At 51.1% G+C, this 12,886-nt stretch overlaps 7 protein-coding genes across 7 annotated transcripts; 2 read left to right on the plus strand and 5 right to left on the minus strand.

Annotated features, from left to right (window-relative positions):
• Positions 1–607: 607 nt before the first annotated feature.
• Positions 608–2,078, minus strand: LCP9604111_9582 (fungal specific transcription factor domain-containing protein; the record flags this gene model as incomplete). Its single annotated transcript, XM_039077852.1, has 4 exons — positions 608–744; positions 798–1,187; positions 1,233–1,730; positions 1,778–2,078. 4 exons carry the CDS (start codon positions 2,076–2,078, stop codon positions 608–610), a joined length of 1,326 nt encoding a protein of 441 aa, XP_038924402.1.
• A 623-nt stretch (positions 2,079–2,701) lies between these two features.
• Positions 2,702–5,115, minus strand: LCP9604111_9583 (putative lipase; the record flags this gene model as incomplete). The annotated part of the gene is made up of 3 exons (XM_039077853.1): positions 2,702–4,916; positions 4,975–5,059; positions 5,109–5,115. 3 exons carry the CDS (start codon positions 5,113–5,115, stop codon positions 2,702–2,704), a joined length of 2,307 nt encoding a protein of 768 aa, XP_038924403.1.
• A 416-nt stretch (positions 5,116–5,531) lies between these two features.
• LCP9604111_9584 (battenin family protein) lies at positions 5,532–7,034 on the minus strand (the record flags this gene model as incomplete). Its single annotated transcript, XM_039077854.1, has 3 exons — positions 5,532–6,042; positions 6,095–6,827; positions 6,890–7,034. 3 exons carry the CDS (start codon positions 7,032–7,034, stop codon positions 5,532–5,534), a joined length of 1,389 nt encoding a protein of 462 aa, XP_038924404.1.
• Positions 7,035–7,374: 340 nt separating this feature from the next.
• Positions 7,375–8,935, minus strand: LCP9604111_9585 (acetylornithine transaminase; the record flags this gene model as incomplete). The annotated part of the gene is made up of 3 exons (XM_039077855.1): positions 7,375–8,442; positions 8,505–8,744; positions 8,804–8,935. 3 exons carry the CDS (start codon positions 8,933–8,935, stop codon positions 7,375–7,377), a joined length of 1,440 nt encoding a protein of 479 aa, XP_038924405.1.
• A 272-nt stretch (positions 8,936–9,207) lies between these two features.
• Positions 9,208–9,627, plus strand: LCP9604111_9586 (succinate dehydrogenase assembly factor 4; the record flags this gene model as incomplete). The annotated part of the gene is made up of 1 exon (XM_039077856.1): positions 9,208–9,627. The coding sequence occupies one exon, from the start codon at positions 9,208–9,210 to the stop codon at positions 9,625–9,627; it is 420 nt and encodes a 139-aa protein (XP_038924406.1).
• A 245-nt stretch (positions 9,628–9,872) lies between these two features.
• Positions 9,873–11,021, minus strand: LCP9604111_9587 (hydroxymethylglutaryl-CoA lyase; the record flags this gene model as incomplete). Its single annotated transcript, XM_039077857.1, has 2 exons — positions 9,873–10,697; positions 10,767–11,021. 2 exons carry the CDS (start codon positions 11,019–11,021, stop codon positions 9,873–9,875), a joined length of 1,080 nt encoding a protein of 359 aa, XP_038924407.1.
• A 270-nt stretch (positions 11,022–11,291) lies between these two features.
• Positions 11,292–12,656, plus strand: dph1 (2-(3-amino-3-carboxypropyl)histidine synthase; the record flags this gene model as incomplete). Its single annotated transcript, XM_039077858.1, has 2 exons — positions 11,292–11,454; positions 11,512–12,656. The coding sequence occupies 2 exons, from the start codon at positions 11,292–11,294 to the stop codon at positions 12,654–12,656; spliced, it is 1,308 nt and encodes a 435-aa protein (XP_038924408.1).
• Positions 12,657–12,886: the final 230 nt, after the last annotated feature.

Raw genomic sequence — 12,886 nt, forward strand, 5'->3', positions numbered from 1 at the left:
GACTGAGCAAACCCGAGTGCTCACTGAGCATACCCTGAGCACTCACTGAGCACTCACTGAGCGATATTTGAGAAGTACTAAACAATATTTTTTTACATTACTAAGCATACCCTAAGTGCTCACAGTGATCACCTGTGCTGTGAAATACTCAGTGAGCAGGAGCCTGAGCGCCCTCATAAAAGCGGCGGCACCCCAATCGGGAAATTCGCGACCGTGGCCTAAAATCCGGTACATACAGGTACATATATAGACATAGTAAACAATCTCCGAAGTGATGCTGTAGTTCCGCCATTGAGTCATCTCATGTGTATTTCCTGTAAGCTGAAAGCCTATCTGGCTTCATAGTGTAAAGCCAGTTGAGGAATCACTTCTACGCAAGTATTTTATATCAAAAGCCGTTGTTTCTTTTTATCCCATTCTATAGGTAGCGACTAACTATCCCAGAAAGGGTTCAAAAAGTGTGTAAAAATGAATTAATATGATATCTCAAAAGTAATTCAAAGCCGCACGGTATTGAAATCTTCATTCCAAAGTCTCTATATAATTCTATTATGAAAAAACTCGTAAGTCAGTTGTCGGATCCAAAATGTAGTCTCGGCTATGGCCATCACGGCTGAGGCAGATTCATCACCATCCACTCCTCAAATGGGCTCTCTATTCCGTTGGAATTAACCCCAAAGTGTTGATTTTGCTGGGCGGGCGACGTGAACATCCCAAGGGAGCTAGTCATAACAAAATGGTCGGCTACAGCTTTGGTCAGATCGGTCAAGAGAGGAGGTTTGGTATCTGAGACTTACGCTCAAATAAACTCATGTTGTCTGGAAATAGTAGTTCCTCGTCTGAATTTTGGCCTGTGCCTTTGGCACAACTTCCCTGGAAAGCGTTCGTTTGATCATTGTCTTGTACACCGTGGGAAATATCTTGGTTAAAAGCGAGGTCAGGTTTACGACCGTCGCCGGCCGTAGCGAGCACAAAACTAACAGTCTCGGCCGCTTTCTTTGTCTCTTTGGAAGTGGAACTCTTTCGCATCCAAATGAACCTAGAAAGATGAAGGGCCGCCCGTATATCTTGTTCCCGCTGTATCGTCTTCCCACGATGAAGAATTGAACATAGTACCATAGTAGCAGTGAGGAACTGGTGGTTCATAATGGAAGCCACTCGAAATCTCATGGTATAGAGCTGACCACCTGGACATGTTTCCTCATCAAGCACATGTTAGATATTCAGCATACCCAGCGAAGCGGCCAAGCAGGCTTTCCGCGAGTAGCTCATCGAATCATAATCCGCATCGTCCGGACTTGTATATAGAAACCGGCGGTGAAGCACAATCTGCCCCTTGTAGATCATATGACCCAAGAACAAACGCGAAATGATGACCTGCAGAGAATCTGTCACACTAGTGGCCATGGACTTCATCTGCAAGAGGGGAGGAATACTGGCTGCCGCATCTTGGAGTACGCCGTCGACGCGCATCACCTCTGCATAACTACATGGTTTAACTGCATCTGTGAGATCGGCCACTATCCCCAGTGCTGCAAGGATACGTCGTCGTGCGATAAGTCCTATGGAATTCGTGTATTTGGTCAAGGGACGTGACGGAGGAAGATCGGTGGACTGTTCGTCAAAGTCCGTGTCATTCAAATTTCGCGGTTCCATTGTGTCACATTTCCAGTCGGAGATCATGTGTGGCATACCCATTTGGTTTGACACAAGTATATCACCCATTAGCACTGTCGCCCACAGTCGGCGACGCATTCTCCCTGAAAGGGGTAAATACCTGGGAAATGACTGGGATCGCGATGGTAGCCCATCCGCATGGCCAGGTTTACCTCCAAGGCCAGCAGATACCAGGTATCTTGATCCACGTCGGTTCGAAGACAAAACTCGACATAGACGTAGTTAATGACTGTCTGCAAGACGTACGGTCCTGCTCTAGTGTACTCGCCTAGCACTAGGCACTGGACGATCTTCTGTCGAGAAGGGTCGATCTGAAGCGATAGATGTTCCACTTCGGCATCGAATGTATCAGTAGTTATATAAGCAAGGTAGATCATGCTGAACGGAAGACCAATCCACATGATTGGCACGTTGGATGCATTCGTCCAAAATTCCTCATACTACTTCTGTCAGTGAAACTGTTCACTGTTCAGCGTGAAGAACACTGACCTCTCTTAAAAAGCTTGGGCCGAGGAACAGCTGCTGCAAGAGTAGTCAAAAGTGTGGGACGAAGTCGGATATCAAGTATGGGAGGATGAAGAGAAGACTGTCCTAAAACCGCCATACAAAGCGTTTCTGGAAGATCGAGCTGCCTTCTTGAAAGAAAATGGGCCCCTGGGGAAAATCAATTTGCGTCTTTGACCCTCCTGAATTAAAAGGATTTCTTACATTCCCCATATCGCAGCAGTTTCTTGTCGAGATCATGATATGTAACCATCTCACCTTTCCACCGAGAGGGGCTGTTATGGAAATAGGGAATCATGCCCTAAGAAACTACTCACACAAGTGAGACCCTCGAATGAACACCCTAATTGCTCTAGTTTAAACAAATCTGATTCCTTCATATGCGGTGACACAATCTGAGGAAGTTCTACATATACATCTTCCGATTCAGGTAGAAGGTATATATTTCCAACACATACTTGATCCCACTCTAAACCGAAAATAAACGCAGATATTAATCATAAATCGTAGCCCTGTCCTCTCACAGCCCGGGAGTCTGTGCCCCTTCCCCGATCCCCATCAACCCACCAGCGAGCCCGTTCATGCGACGATCCAGCAAATCCTCTTCACTATCAAGGGAAGCGATGCTCCGTCTTCTCGGACGAACTATACTCGGACTTTCAGGTGCACTATTTGTCTCGTCCGGATCGAAAGGGTCAGAACGACCCGCTCTTTCCAAGCATCGGAGCTTAGCGATGAAATCCTCCTTGGCGTTGCGGTCATCTCCTAGCGATGTAAACCCTGTAATCCGCGAGGAAGCGAAAGAGGAACGTGATCTCCTCCGACGAGTGCGGTGTTCAGGCTTTGATGCAAATGCATCCTCGCCACTAGCAAGCGTGGTCTTGCTCATGCTCATCTCTAATGGTCTGTCGTCATCACCCGAAGACTCGCCAGTGAACTTGCGACGGTGGTTACGTCCGCTTTTTGGGGCGTTTGATTTGAGGGAAGTACTGGCATTCAAAATACTCGCATCCCGGTCAGGATCAAGTAAATCCGCCTCGAAGTTGTTAGTCTTGATAATTTGGAACAGGCTTTCTAGCCAGTCCGCACTGCGATGGATATACTTCCACGCGTCGGGGAAGAAGCCAGCCATCTGCATGAAGCCGTGTGAAATACCGGGGATCAGGGAGATCTCGACGTAGTTTCGCTCGTTGAAGGGGCGATTGGCCCTCTCCAACCCTAGGTCCTGGCGCTCACGGAAGTGATGCAGCTTTGCTTGACGCAGTCTGCCTGCAAATATCACCGTGTCATCGACTAGAGGATCTCGCTCTCCGGTCATGATATATGTTTTCGGGAAGCGGGCAAGTAAAGCATCTGGAGCCAGGACGGGAGACAGGAGGAAATCGGTGTTGAAGTCAGGGCGATGGTGGGGTCCAATATAGAGAATGATCATCGCACGTGTCATCTCAGGTGTGAGAATGCGGTCGTGAACATAGGTAATCATGGACGAGACGGCTAGTCTGGTCTTTATTGGTTTGACTTCATCTTCTGCTTTAACGGCAGGCTTCGGGGCTAGGTCCTCGCTCTTTTGGAGTTTCTTTTCCAGTGCTCTGGCCGCTTCAGTGGCCACATTGGCTTCTTTGTTATCCTTTGCCTTCTCCGGTGGTGAGATAGCAGTTAGATCTTCGACCGAACGACCTGGCGATGTGAATGGTGTGAGTTTACGGTATTCATCCTGTTTCCGTTGCAGAACACCGCGGTTTGTCTGACGGGTGCTCTTCTCCTGGATCAATGACATCTGCTCATCGCTCATCCAGCTCTCAACCTTCATATTCAACGCAGGGTATCCCAAAACCACACCATCCGGGGCCGGAAGCACATCATCCCCACGCCAGCCCTGAGCCATCGCAGACTGCAACACCATCAAGGTCATGCCCACTGCCAGGTTGCCACCGGCGCTCTCGCCAGTGACAAGGATCCTAGGACGAGCCCTACCACTCAGACCCACACAACGACCGTTCGTGGCAATGATGCTATGGTAGACATCGTAGCATTCATGCAGCGCATACGGGTATGCGAATTCCGGTGCCTTCTTATAATCGATACTCAGAACGGGAACCTTGAGCCGTCCCGCCCAAGACAATAGCTTGTCCTCTGAGTTTCTGGGACTCATAGCCACAAACCCACCACCAGGTACATCCAGCACAATGAGACTCTGATCTCGGAGCGCACTCAACGGACCATCGAAATAAAGCCATGCATTCACTGGGTCGGTGTACACAGACTGTGCCGGGCGAGGAATTCGAATTGCCCGAGCCGGGAACTGAGTCATTCGCGGCCGTAGCAGTTTTGCCAATGACCACAGGTAAGGGGTGGTGGGTTTATTCCAAGACACGCGCAGGTGCTCCAATGTCAGGGTAGCACGGACCCGGCGAACCTTCTCATCGGCTTGTTCAGCAGCGATTAGGTAGTAGGCTGTGAATACTAGTGAGGCTATATCTCGGAGCCATTTTGACTTTATGTTCATCGCGGTCCAAAACCCAGCATCCAAACCAGTGGTTATCCATGTTGCTCGGAAGAAGGACCGCGAGTACATGTTTGCCAATGGTTCAGGACATTCTAGCCCGACAATCTTGGCGAAGTTCCGGCTGAGGTAGAGCCAGAGGAATATGATCACTGTTGTCTGCCATGCTGTCAACTTTCCTGTGAGGCGGGCTGAGAGCGATCGAATAAACGGCGGGCCATGTCTATCTGCTCTGTTCGACGTTCAGCATTTGGGATTTATTAGACAGATGTTGACTTTATATGCTGTACCTTAATAAGTAAACCGACCAGAAGGAAACCACTGCAAATACTTGGATCTTGCGGAAGCGGGTCGAAGGCCTCCCCAAAACATGGTCTGAACATCGATTAGTCTGGTTGGTTGCAGTGGGATACATGTTGCATACCTATCATTTCTCAAGGTTAGGGCTGAGTCTAGTCAGTCTACCCAGTTCAGCCGGTAGTGTGTATGTGTATGTGTAGTCTATGTGAAGCCAGAATAAGAACGCAAGGCTCAAGTCTAAAGAATAATAACAGTCACAGAACCAAAGACTAGTGACAAAGAGACAATTTTAGACAAGTCAGCCACAGTGAACAAAGACATAATGCCATCAATCAGCAGCGAAGTCCAAGTAATGCAACCTCGTCATTGGAGAAAAGCCCTGGGGGAAGCTGAATCACATGTCAACAAAGTCCCACTTTCACATGCCAGTGACGACATCAGCTGACCGATTCAGGCCGGTTGGTTTCAGTCCTATGTTTCGTGCTTTTATATCATTTTATGACAAAGTATCTGTGGATATATGTGCATTACAGACCTCCACTCTATTCTACATCTTTCGTCGGCAATAATCACGCCCGTGGCTAACCTGCCAACTGCACAACCAGACCTCCCATCCCATACTGAGAAAGCCCGCAATGCAGATACCGCCGGAGTCGCTGACAGTGGTAGCTCCTAATGAGAATTCACGGTCCTCCTTAGGCACACGTTCGGCAATCTCAGCAAAGGTATTGACATATACCACACCACCGAGAAGGCCCTCCCAGAAAACAATGATAAACACAAGCCATACAGTGGGGATAAAATCAAACATAGCATGGAGGGTTAGCAACACAAGGTTGACCACCTGCAGGAGTGATGGCAGGTACAACTTGTGGATGCGGAAGAATGGGGTCGAGGAGCGGGATATGAAGACGCCAACTTGGTATATGGCATTATAGGTGGGGTAGAACGAGCGGAAGTGGTCGAAGGGCGATTCACGCAGAGGAAATAGCAGAGTTGGAGCCACACCTTGGTTGATCACGTACTCGGCGATATATACCAGTAGCATCGGGATCATGCTAGATACCTGTTAGCCTAGATTTGGGACTATCGAAAGACCCGGATACTTACAAGGGAATGAACAGTCCCTTGATACGACGTAGATTCATGCGTGTCTGGTCCTGCCAGGAACCACCTTGATTGACATGGATGGACTTGTGGGCGGGGGAGTTGTGCGACACTCCCAAGAGCCCCTCGTCTTCTCCACCAGCGCCATCGTCCACTTCATCTTCCTCCACCGGGCCCCCACCCTCAACGGCGCGATAACTATCAGCGTCGGATTCAGCAGATCTTAGGGGGGACCTGGGTAGCACGACAAAGAAGCTCAAACCCATGATGGCTGGTAAGCAGGCCGAAACCAACAATGTGACATGAACGGAGAAACCCAGCGCCGAAGTTGCAACGGCATAAGCACCAGCCCCGACCAGCCCAGCGGCACCAGTGCCACTCCCCCACGCCGCCAGGCTGAACGGGCCATAAAAGTGCGTGAGACCCACAAAGCTCAGCTCCCCAGCACCGCAAGAAAGGCTAGCCAGGATGATTCCAGCAATCTTGGACGATATCGTTCCCCCATCGGTATAGCCTGGGCTCATAGCCACGACCAGCATGCCCACAGTTGACAGGAAGGCGAAGACGAGGACGCGGATCGAATATGGGACCAGGTGGATGAAGTATGGGGCGACGAGTTTGGTCGCAAATGACGGGATCACGTCTGCGAGGAGAACGACGCCTTTAGGTACATCGGGTCCGACTAAATCTACAGCTGCGGAGAGGATGATCACATATAGGACATTGTTGATAAGGCCTGCCGGTATGGGTGTTAGTTCATAGTTGAGCTAATCAACTGGGCTGGTTTAGGGTGCGCACCGAAGAGCCAGAAAGCAACACAGACTCGAGGGTCTGCACCGCTGAAGGCACCACTAAGACGGGCGCTCAAACGTTTCCAGAAGGGAGATGATTGCTCTTGGGGTGGAAGCGTTGCGGCATCCTCATCGGACACAGGGAGAGGCATTCGGTTGTTGCGTTGGGAAGTTTAGAAAAAGCTACAACAAAGTGACAAAAGATATTCAGTCCATATTGATTCTAATTGAATATTCAGGAGAAACAGACAAGAATGAATACGGAGGCACGTCGAATCAAGCGCGAAGAGTGACGACGACTCCTTATCTCCAACCGATCCACCGCCTTCCGCCTTACACGTGGCTAGCCTCTCCACATAAATCCTTGGACACACGACACTTTTCCTTTATTGCTCTAGTTTATATGATGAAAATATGTCCTGTCATATCCAACGCAATACAAGATGGTATAAAAGGAAAAACAAAATCTTAACCGGCATTCAGACAAGACACTTATGACTTGGCCACAACCGAATCCACAGCCTGCTCGAAAATATTCAGGCCAGCCTGGATCTGGTCTTCGGTGATCGTCAGGGCGGGAACAAATCGGATGCAACCGTTACCAGCAGTAATGATCAACATGCCACGCTCACGGGCAGCATTGATAATATCACCAGCCTTAGCTATGTACTCTGGGGTGAGCTGAACACCCAGAATCAGGCCGCGCCCGCGGACCTCGGAGATCACACCTGGGAACTTCTTCTGTATGGCCTGGAAGCCCGAAACAAAGAGATCGGACTTGGCCTGGACCGACTTCTGGAGCTCCGGGTCAGCCAGACGCTCGACGATGTGGTGAGCGACGCGGCAAGCCAATGGGTTACCACCGAAGGTGGTGCCGTGGTCACCGGTCTTGATGTGCTGACCAACTGTCTTGCCAGAGACAATAGTGGCACCGATAGGAATACCGTTACCAAGAGCCTTGGCGGTAGTCAGGATATCGGGGTGAGCAGCCTCGCCAGAGGATGGGGCGAGAGTGGGGTGAGCGTGGGCCCAGAAAGTACCGGTACGGGACAGACCGCACTGAATCTCGTCGAAGATCAAGACAGCGCCAGTCTCGTCACAGCGCTTGCGGAGAGCGGCAAGGAACTCAGGAGTAGCAATGTTGACACCGCCCTCGCCTTGGATAGGCTCAACGATAACACCGCATGTCTTATCAGTGATAAGAGTCTGGAGCTGGTCGATCTGGTTATAATCTCCGTACTTAAATCCGGGAAGCATAGGTGCGAACGGAGTCTGATACTTAGGGTTGGGGGTGGCCGAGAGGGCGCCCATTGTACGGCCGTGGAACGAGTTGTTGAAGGACACAAACTCGTGCTTTTCACCTGAAGGGTCCAGAGTGCGGCCGGTCTTGCGAGCGAACTTGATGGCGGCCTCGTTCGCCTCGGTTCCGGAGTTGGAGATGAAGACCTGCGAGGCATCGCGCATAGCACCGGACTTTTGAGTCAATTCAATCAACAATTGACTCAGAGCACCAGTCCAAGGGTTGTGATAGAGGTTCGAAGCGTGGATAAGAGTTTCAGCCTGTAATTGGGGTCTTTTTGTAAGCAATTGATCGCTATACAGTCCATAAAATCATCTCGCACCTGCTCCGCGATAATTTTCGCGATCTCCGGGTCACAGTGACCAAGAGAGTTCACTGCAATCCCCGCCGTCAAGTCCAGATAACGTCGGTTCTCCATATCCCACAAGTAGCAACCCTGGCCCTTCATCATCATAGGAGCCGGGCGAACATAAGTCGGGACCATGAAAGGAGCCCGCTCATTAATGAAGGACGCCGTGACTGAGTCCGGCGACGGGTCGGGGTTGGGCAGAGTTGATTCCTTCTATGCGATTGTCAGCTCCAAATCCGAACGATGTCCTGGATACTTTTTATCACACATACCTTGACCTGAGATTTCACATTTTGAGGGGCAGTGGCCGTAGTCGCGAATCGACGCTGTACTGGTGACTCGAAAGCAGGGACGAATTTGGATGCGCGAGGCAGACGGCGCGCGGCCACACGGAGGGCAGACATGGCAAACTTTTGATTTATAAGAATAGAAGAGAAACCAAAACTAATCTACGGCCAAAGAGAGTGAGAATCGTAAGAGAACCGTCTGATCGGATCAGCGACATGCCGGGAGAAATAAAAAATGGCGATATCGGGGTCGGCAATCTTAGTCACATCGGTGGAGTGAGTCAACAAACCCCGAGCTCCCGAGATCTCCCTGTGCTTTGTGCATCGTGCAACTCCAGACTTGCCTCATTGGATATATCATTCCTTGCATACACAGATATACAAACACGATGGTTTATACTCTCGTTATTCGCCGTTCAGTCCTCTCGGCTGCCGCAGCCCGCGGTGCAATTCGGCCACTCTCCACAACTCGATTCCTGCGCCAGAGTGGCGACGACAAGCCCATGCCCTTCTCAGACTCCCCGGCTCCCCCGCGTCTCCCGAAGGAGGAACAGGAGATCTTTGAACAGCTCCAGAAACGTTCGACTGGCGCATTCAGCACACCTCAGGTCAACCAGTCTCCACAGACCGAGATTCAGGCGGACGGCAGAGGTGGCGAGCTTCACCCCGATGCGCCAAAGGGACTGCAGCCTGAGTTTGAGGGCGAGAAGAACCCGAAGACTGGCGAAATTGGCGGACCCAAGAATGAGCCTCTACGGTGGGGCGCAGCTGGTGATTGGAGCTATGGTGGTCGCTGCACTGATTTCTGAGTGACTTGACCAGAGATTTGCATCATGTTGGCGTTGGTGTTTCTTGCCTAGGGATATAATGTCTCCGTAACGGAGATGGAGGGGTGGGTGTTGGTTCTGGTTGATCACATCTACAGTGTACATAACAAAATGGCTAGACTGACAATGCAAAGCATATTTACGTGTGGTGTTGGCAAATATGTGAAACCCATTGGAAACTAATAAATACACCGGACGATGACAAGCACAGACTATAGGATAACTTATCAAAGTGACGCTTTTTCTGTTGCGAGACGGGCGAGAGTCGCTTTTCCAGCCCTGCTGCCATTAGCTCGGCCCAGCTCCTCACTAATCCAACCTCCGATTTTCGACATCTCATCTAAGCTGACCCCGGTATGCATTCCCAGGCTGTGAATCGTGTGCACAAGGTCCTCCGTCGCCACATTCCCTGTCGCGCCCTTAGAATACGGGCAACCACCAAGCCCAGCCACACTGCTGTCGAAAATGCGGACACCATGCTCCAGGCCGACGATTGTGTTCACCAAAGCCTGTCCATAGGTATCATGGAAGTGCAACGCCAAGTCTGTGTTAGCGATGCCAGCAGCCTTGAGGGCTTGCATGAGCTCCATGGTCCGAGGAGCGGTGCCCATACCCGTTGTGTCCGCCACTGAGACCTCATCCGCTCCCATCTCCAGTAGGGTGGCGGTAATATCAGCCACCTTGACAGGATCCACATCGGGGCCTTCATATGGGCATCCTAGTGCAACAGAGACATATCCGCGTACCCGGATATTCTTGCTCCTTGCCAATGCGACAATCGGCTTGATGCGCTCCAGTGACTCGGTAATGGAGCAGTTGGTGTTAGCTTTAGAGAAAGCTTCCGTTGCTGCAGCAAAAAGAGACACCTCTGTAGTCGTCGCTGACTTTGAGGTCTCCCCAGTCGCGTCCGCGGAGACTCCTGTGTCATCCAGGATCTTGACCAGGTTCTCCAGTCCTCTGATGTTGGGGACAAGATAATTGTATGCAATTGTAGATTGTGCTTGAGGCGGTTTTGTAAGGAGGTGCTCACAAATCTCAGCTGTGCTAGCCATCTGTCGTAACGTAAGCAAATCGGTTTTTATCGTCTGGAATGGCACGATGATGCTCCGCTGAGGTCATACCTGGGGTACCCATTTTGCGGGCACAAATGAGCCAGCTTCAATGGTGGTGACACCTGTCTTAGCCAGTCGCTCGATTAACTCAAGCTTTGTTTGCATTGAAATTGTTTTTTTCTCATTCTGCAGTCCATCCCGAGCGCCAACCTCCACGATGCGGACATGGTCCGATGTTAAGCGCGACTCGGTCGAGAAGCGGCGTGCAGAGTATGGAGATCGTAGGGCAGAGAAAAGACTCAACCTGGGGCGGGTTATCGTCATAACGAAGTTCAGGCCAACTTGTACGACCACAGAAACCAGAATTGTAAGAGAAATGGCAGGTAAAAGGGTGAGCTTGGGATCATGGAACTGTGGGAGCCGAGAATGCGGAGAGCGCTTTACCACTTCCGGACTAGTACATCACCCCACCTCCTGCTGAGTCAGTCGGCAGAAAAAAAAGAAGTGGGATGATATCGATTCCAACATTTGTTATCAAGATCAGTGAAACCTCTAATTCTTGATATCTTTTGACGAATATTACAGCTGAATACCATGGAGCCAAGCATTCCTTCGCCCTCCACTGAGGATGGCTCACAAGCAGCAAGCCAAATGCGGCAACCAAAGAAGAGATTTGTCGGACGACGAACAGCAGATGCCCAAGCCCAGAAAGATACGACCAGTCAGAAAGATGTCGAGTCCACAGCGGTGCAAACAGGTATATACCGAACTATAGCTCAACTGAACTACCCATACTAATTCCCACTCCCTCCAGCCGCTCCCAGACGCACACCCCGCACCCTCAACCAAGTGCCACCAGAGATTCTGAACGATCCCGAGATCCAAGAAGCAATTGAGCTTCTCCCCAAGAACTACTCATTCGAGATCCCCAAGACAATCCATCGAGTCCGCACATCAGGCGCCAAGCGAGTAGCCCTCCAATTCCCAGAGGGACTCCTCATCTTCGCGACAACCATCTCCGACATCCTAACCCAGTTCTGCCCTGGAATCGAAACCCTCATCATGGGCGACGTCACATACGGCGCCTGTTGCATCGACGACTACACTGCCCGCGCCCTAGGCTGTGACCTGCTAGTACACTACGCGCACAGTTGCCTGATCCCCGTCGACGTAACGCAGATCAAAACGCTCTACATCTTCGTAGACATCAGCATCGACACAACCCACCTCCTCGCAACACTAGAGCGCAACTTCAAGCCCGGCCAGTCGATCGCAACAGTGGGCACGATCCAATTTAACGCGACACTCCACGGCCTGAAACCCGTGCTAGAGCGCGCCGGTTTCCGCGTCATAATTCCACAAATCACCCCGCTCTCCAAAGGCGAGATCCTCGGCTGTACATCACCACAACTCTCCGACACCGAAATCGACGCAATCCTCTACCTCGGCGACGGCCGCTTCCACCTCGAATCCGCCATGATCCACAACCCCTCCATCCCAGCCTACCGGTACGATCCGTACTCGCGGACCCTGACGCGCGAGAGCTACGAGCACGAGGAGATGCACACGATCCGCCGCGACGCAATCGCCACAGCCAAGACCGCGCGCAAGTGGGGCATTATCCTCGGTTCGCTTGGTCGACAGGGTAACCCGCACACGATGGCGATGATCGAGCGACACTTGCGCGACCGCGGCATTCCAATCGTTAACTTGCTGCTGAGTGAAATCTTCCCTGGGAAGCTGGCATCTATGGCGGATGTGGAGTGCTGGGTGCAGATTGCTTGTCCGCGGTTGAGTATTGATTGGGGATATGCGTTTACGCGGCCGCTACTGACGCCGTATGAGGCGCTTGTTGCGCTGGGGGTGCGCCAGGACTGGGAGGCGGGGAATAAAGGCGTGTATCCGATGGACTTCTATGCAAAGGAGGGGCTTGGGCGGACGAGGCCGGGGCAGGCTTAGAGGTCGGCTGTTGGAAAATAGAATATATATACCCCATTATAGACTCAGGGCAGCAGGGCTGGCCTCTGCTGAAAGGTTATGACAATGATATACATGTTGATATGTTTCCTTTTATTATCACGAGCTCAGAATATACACGTAGAGCAGGAGTATTAATAACCGCCGGGCTATCGAAGGCACCGACGAAAGACATCATGGCATTCATTCACAAATCAAATAAACTGATCTTA

Source organism: Penicillium roqueforti (genome assembly GCF_015533775.1).
Source record: "Penicillium roqueforti strain LCP96 04111 chromosome Unknown scaffold_52, whole genome shotgun sequence".
Taxonomy (NCBI): domain Eukaryota; kingdom Fungi; phylum Ascomycota; class Eurotiomycetes; order Eurotiales; family Aspergillaceae; genus Penicillium; species Penicillium roqueforti.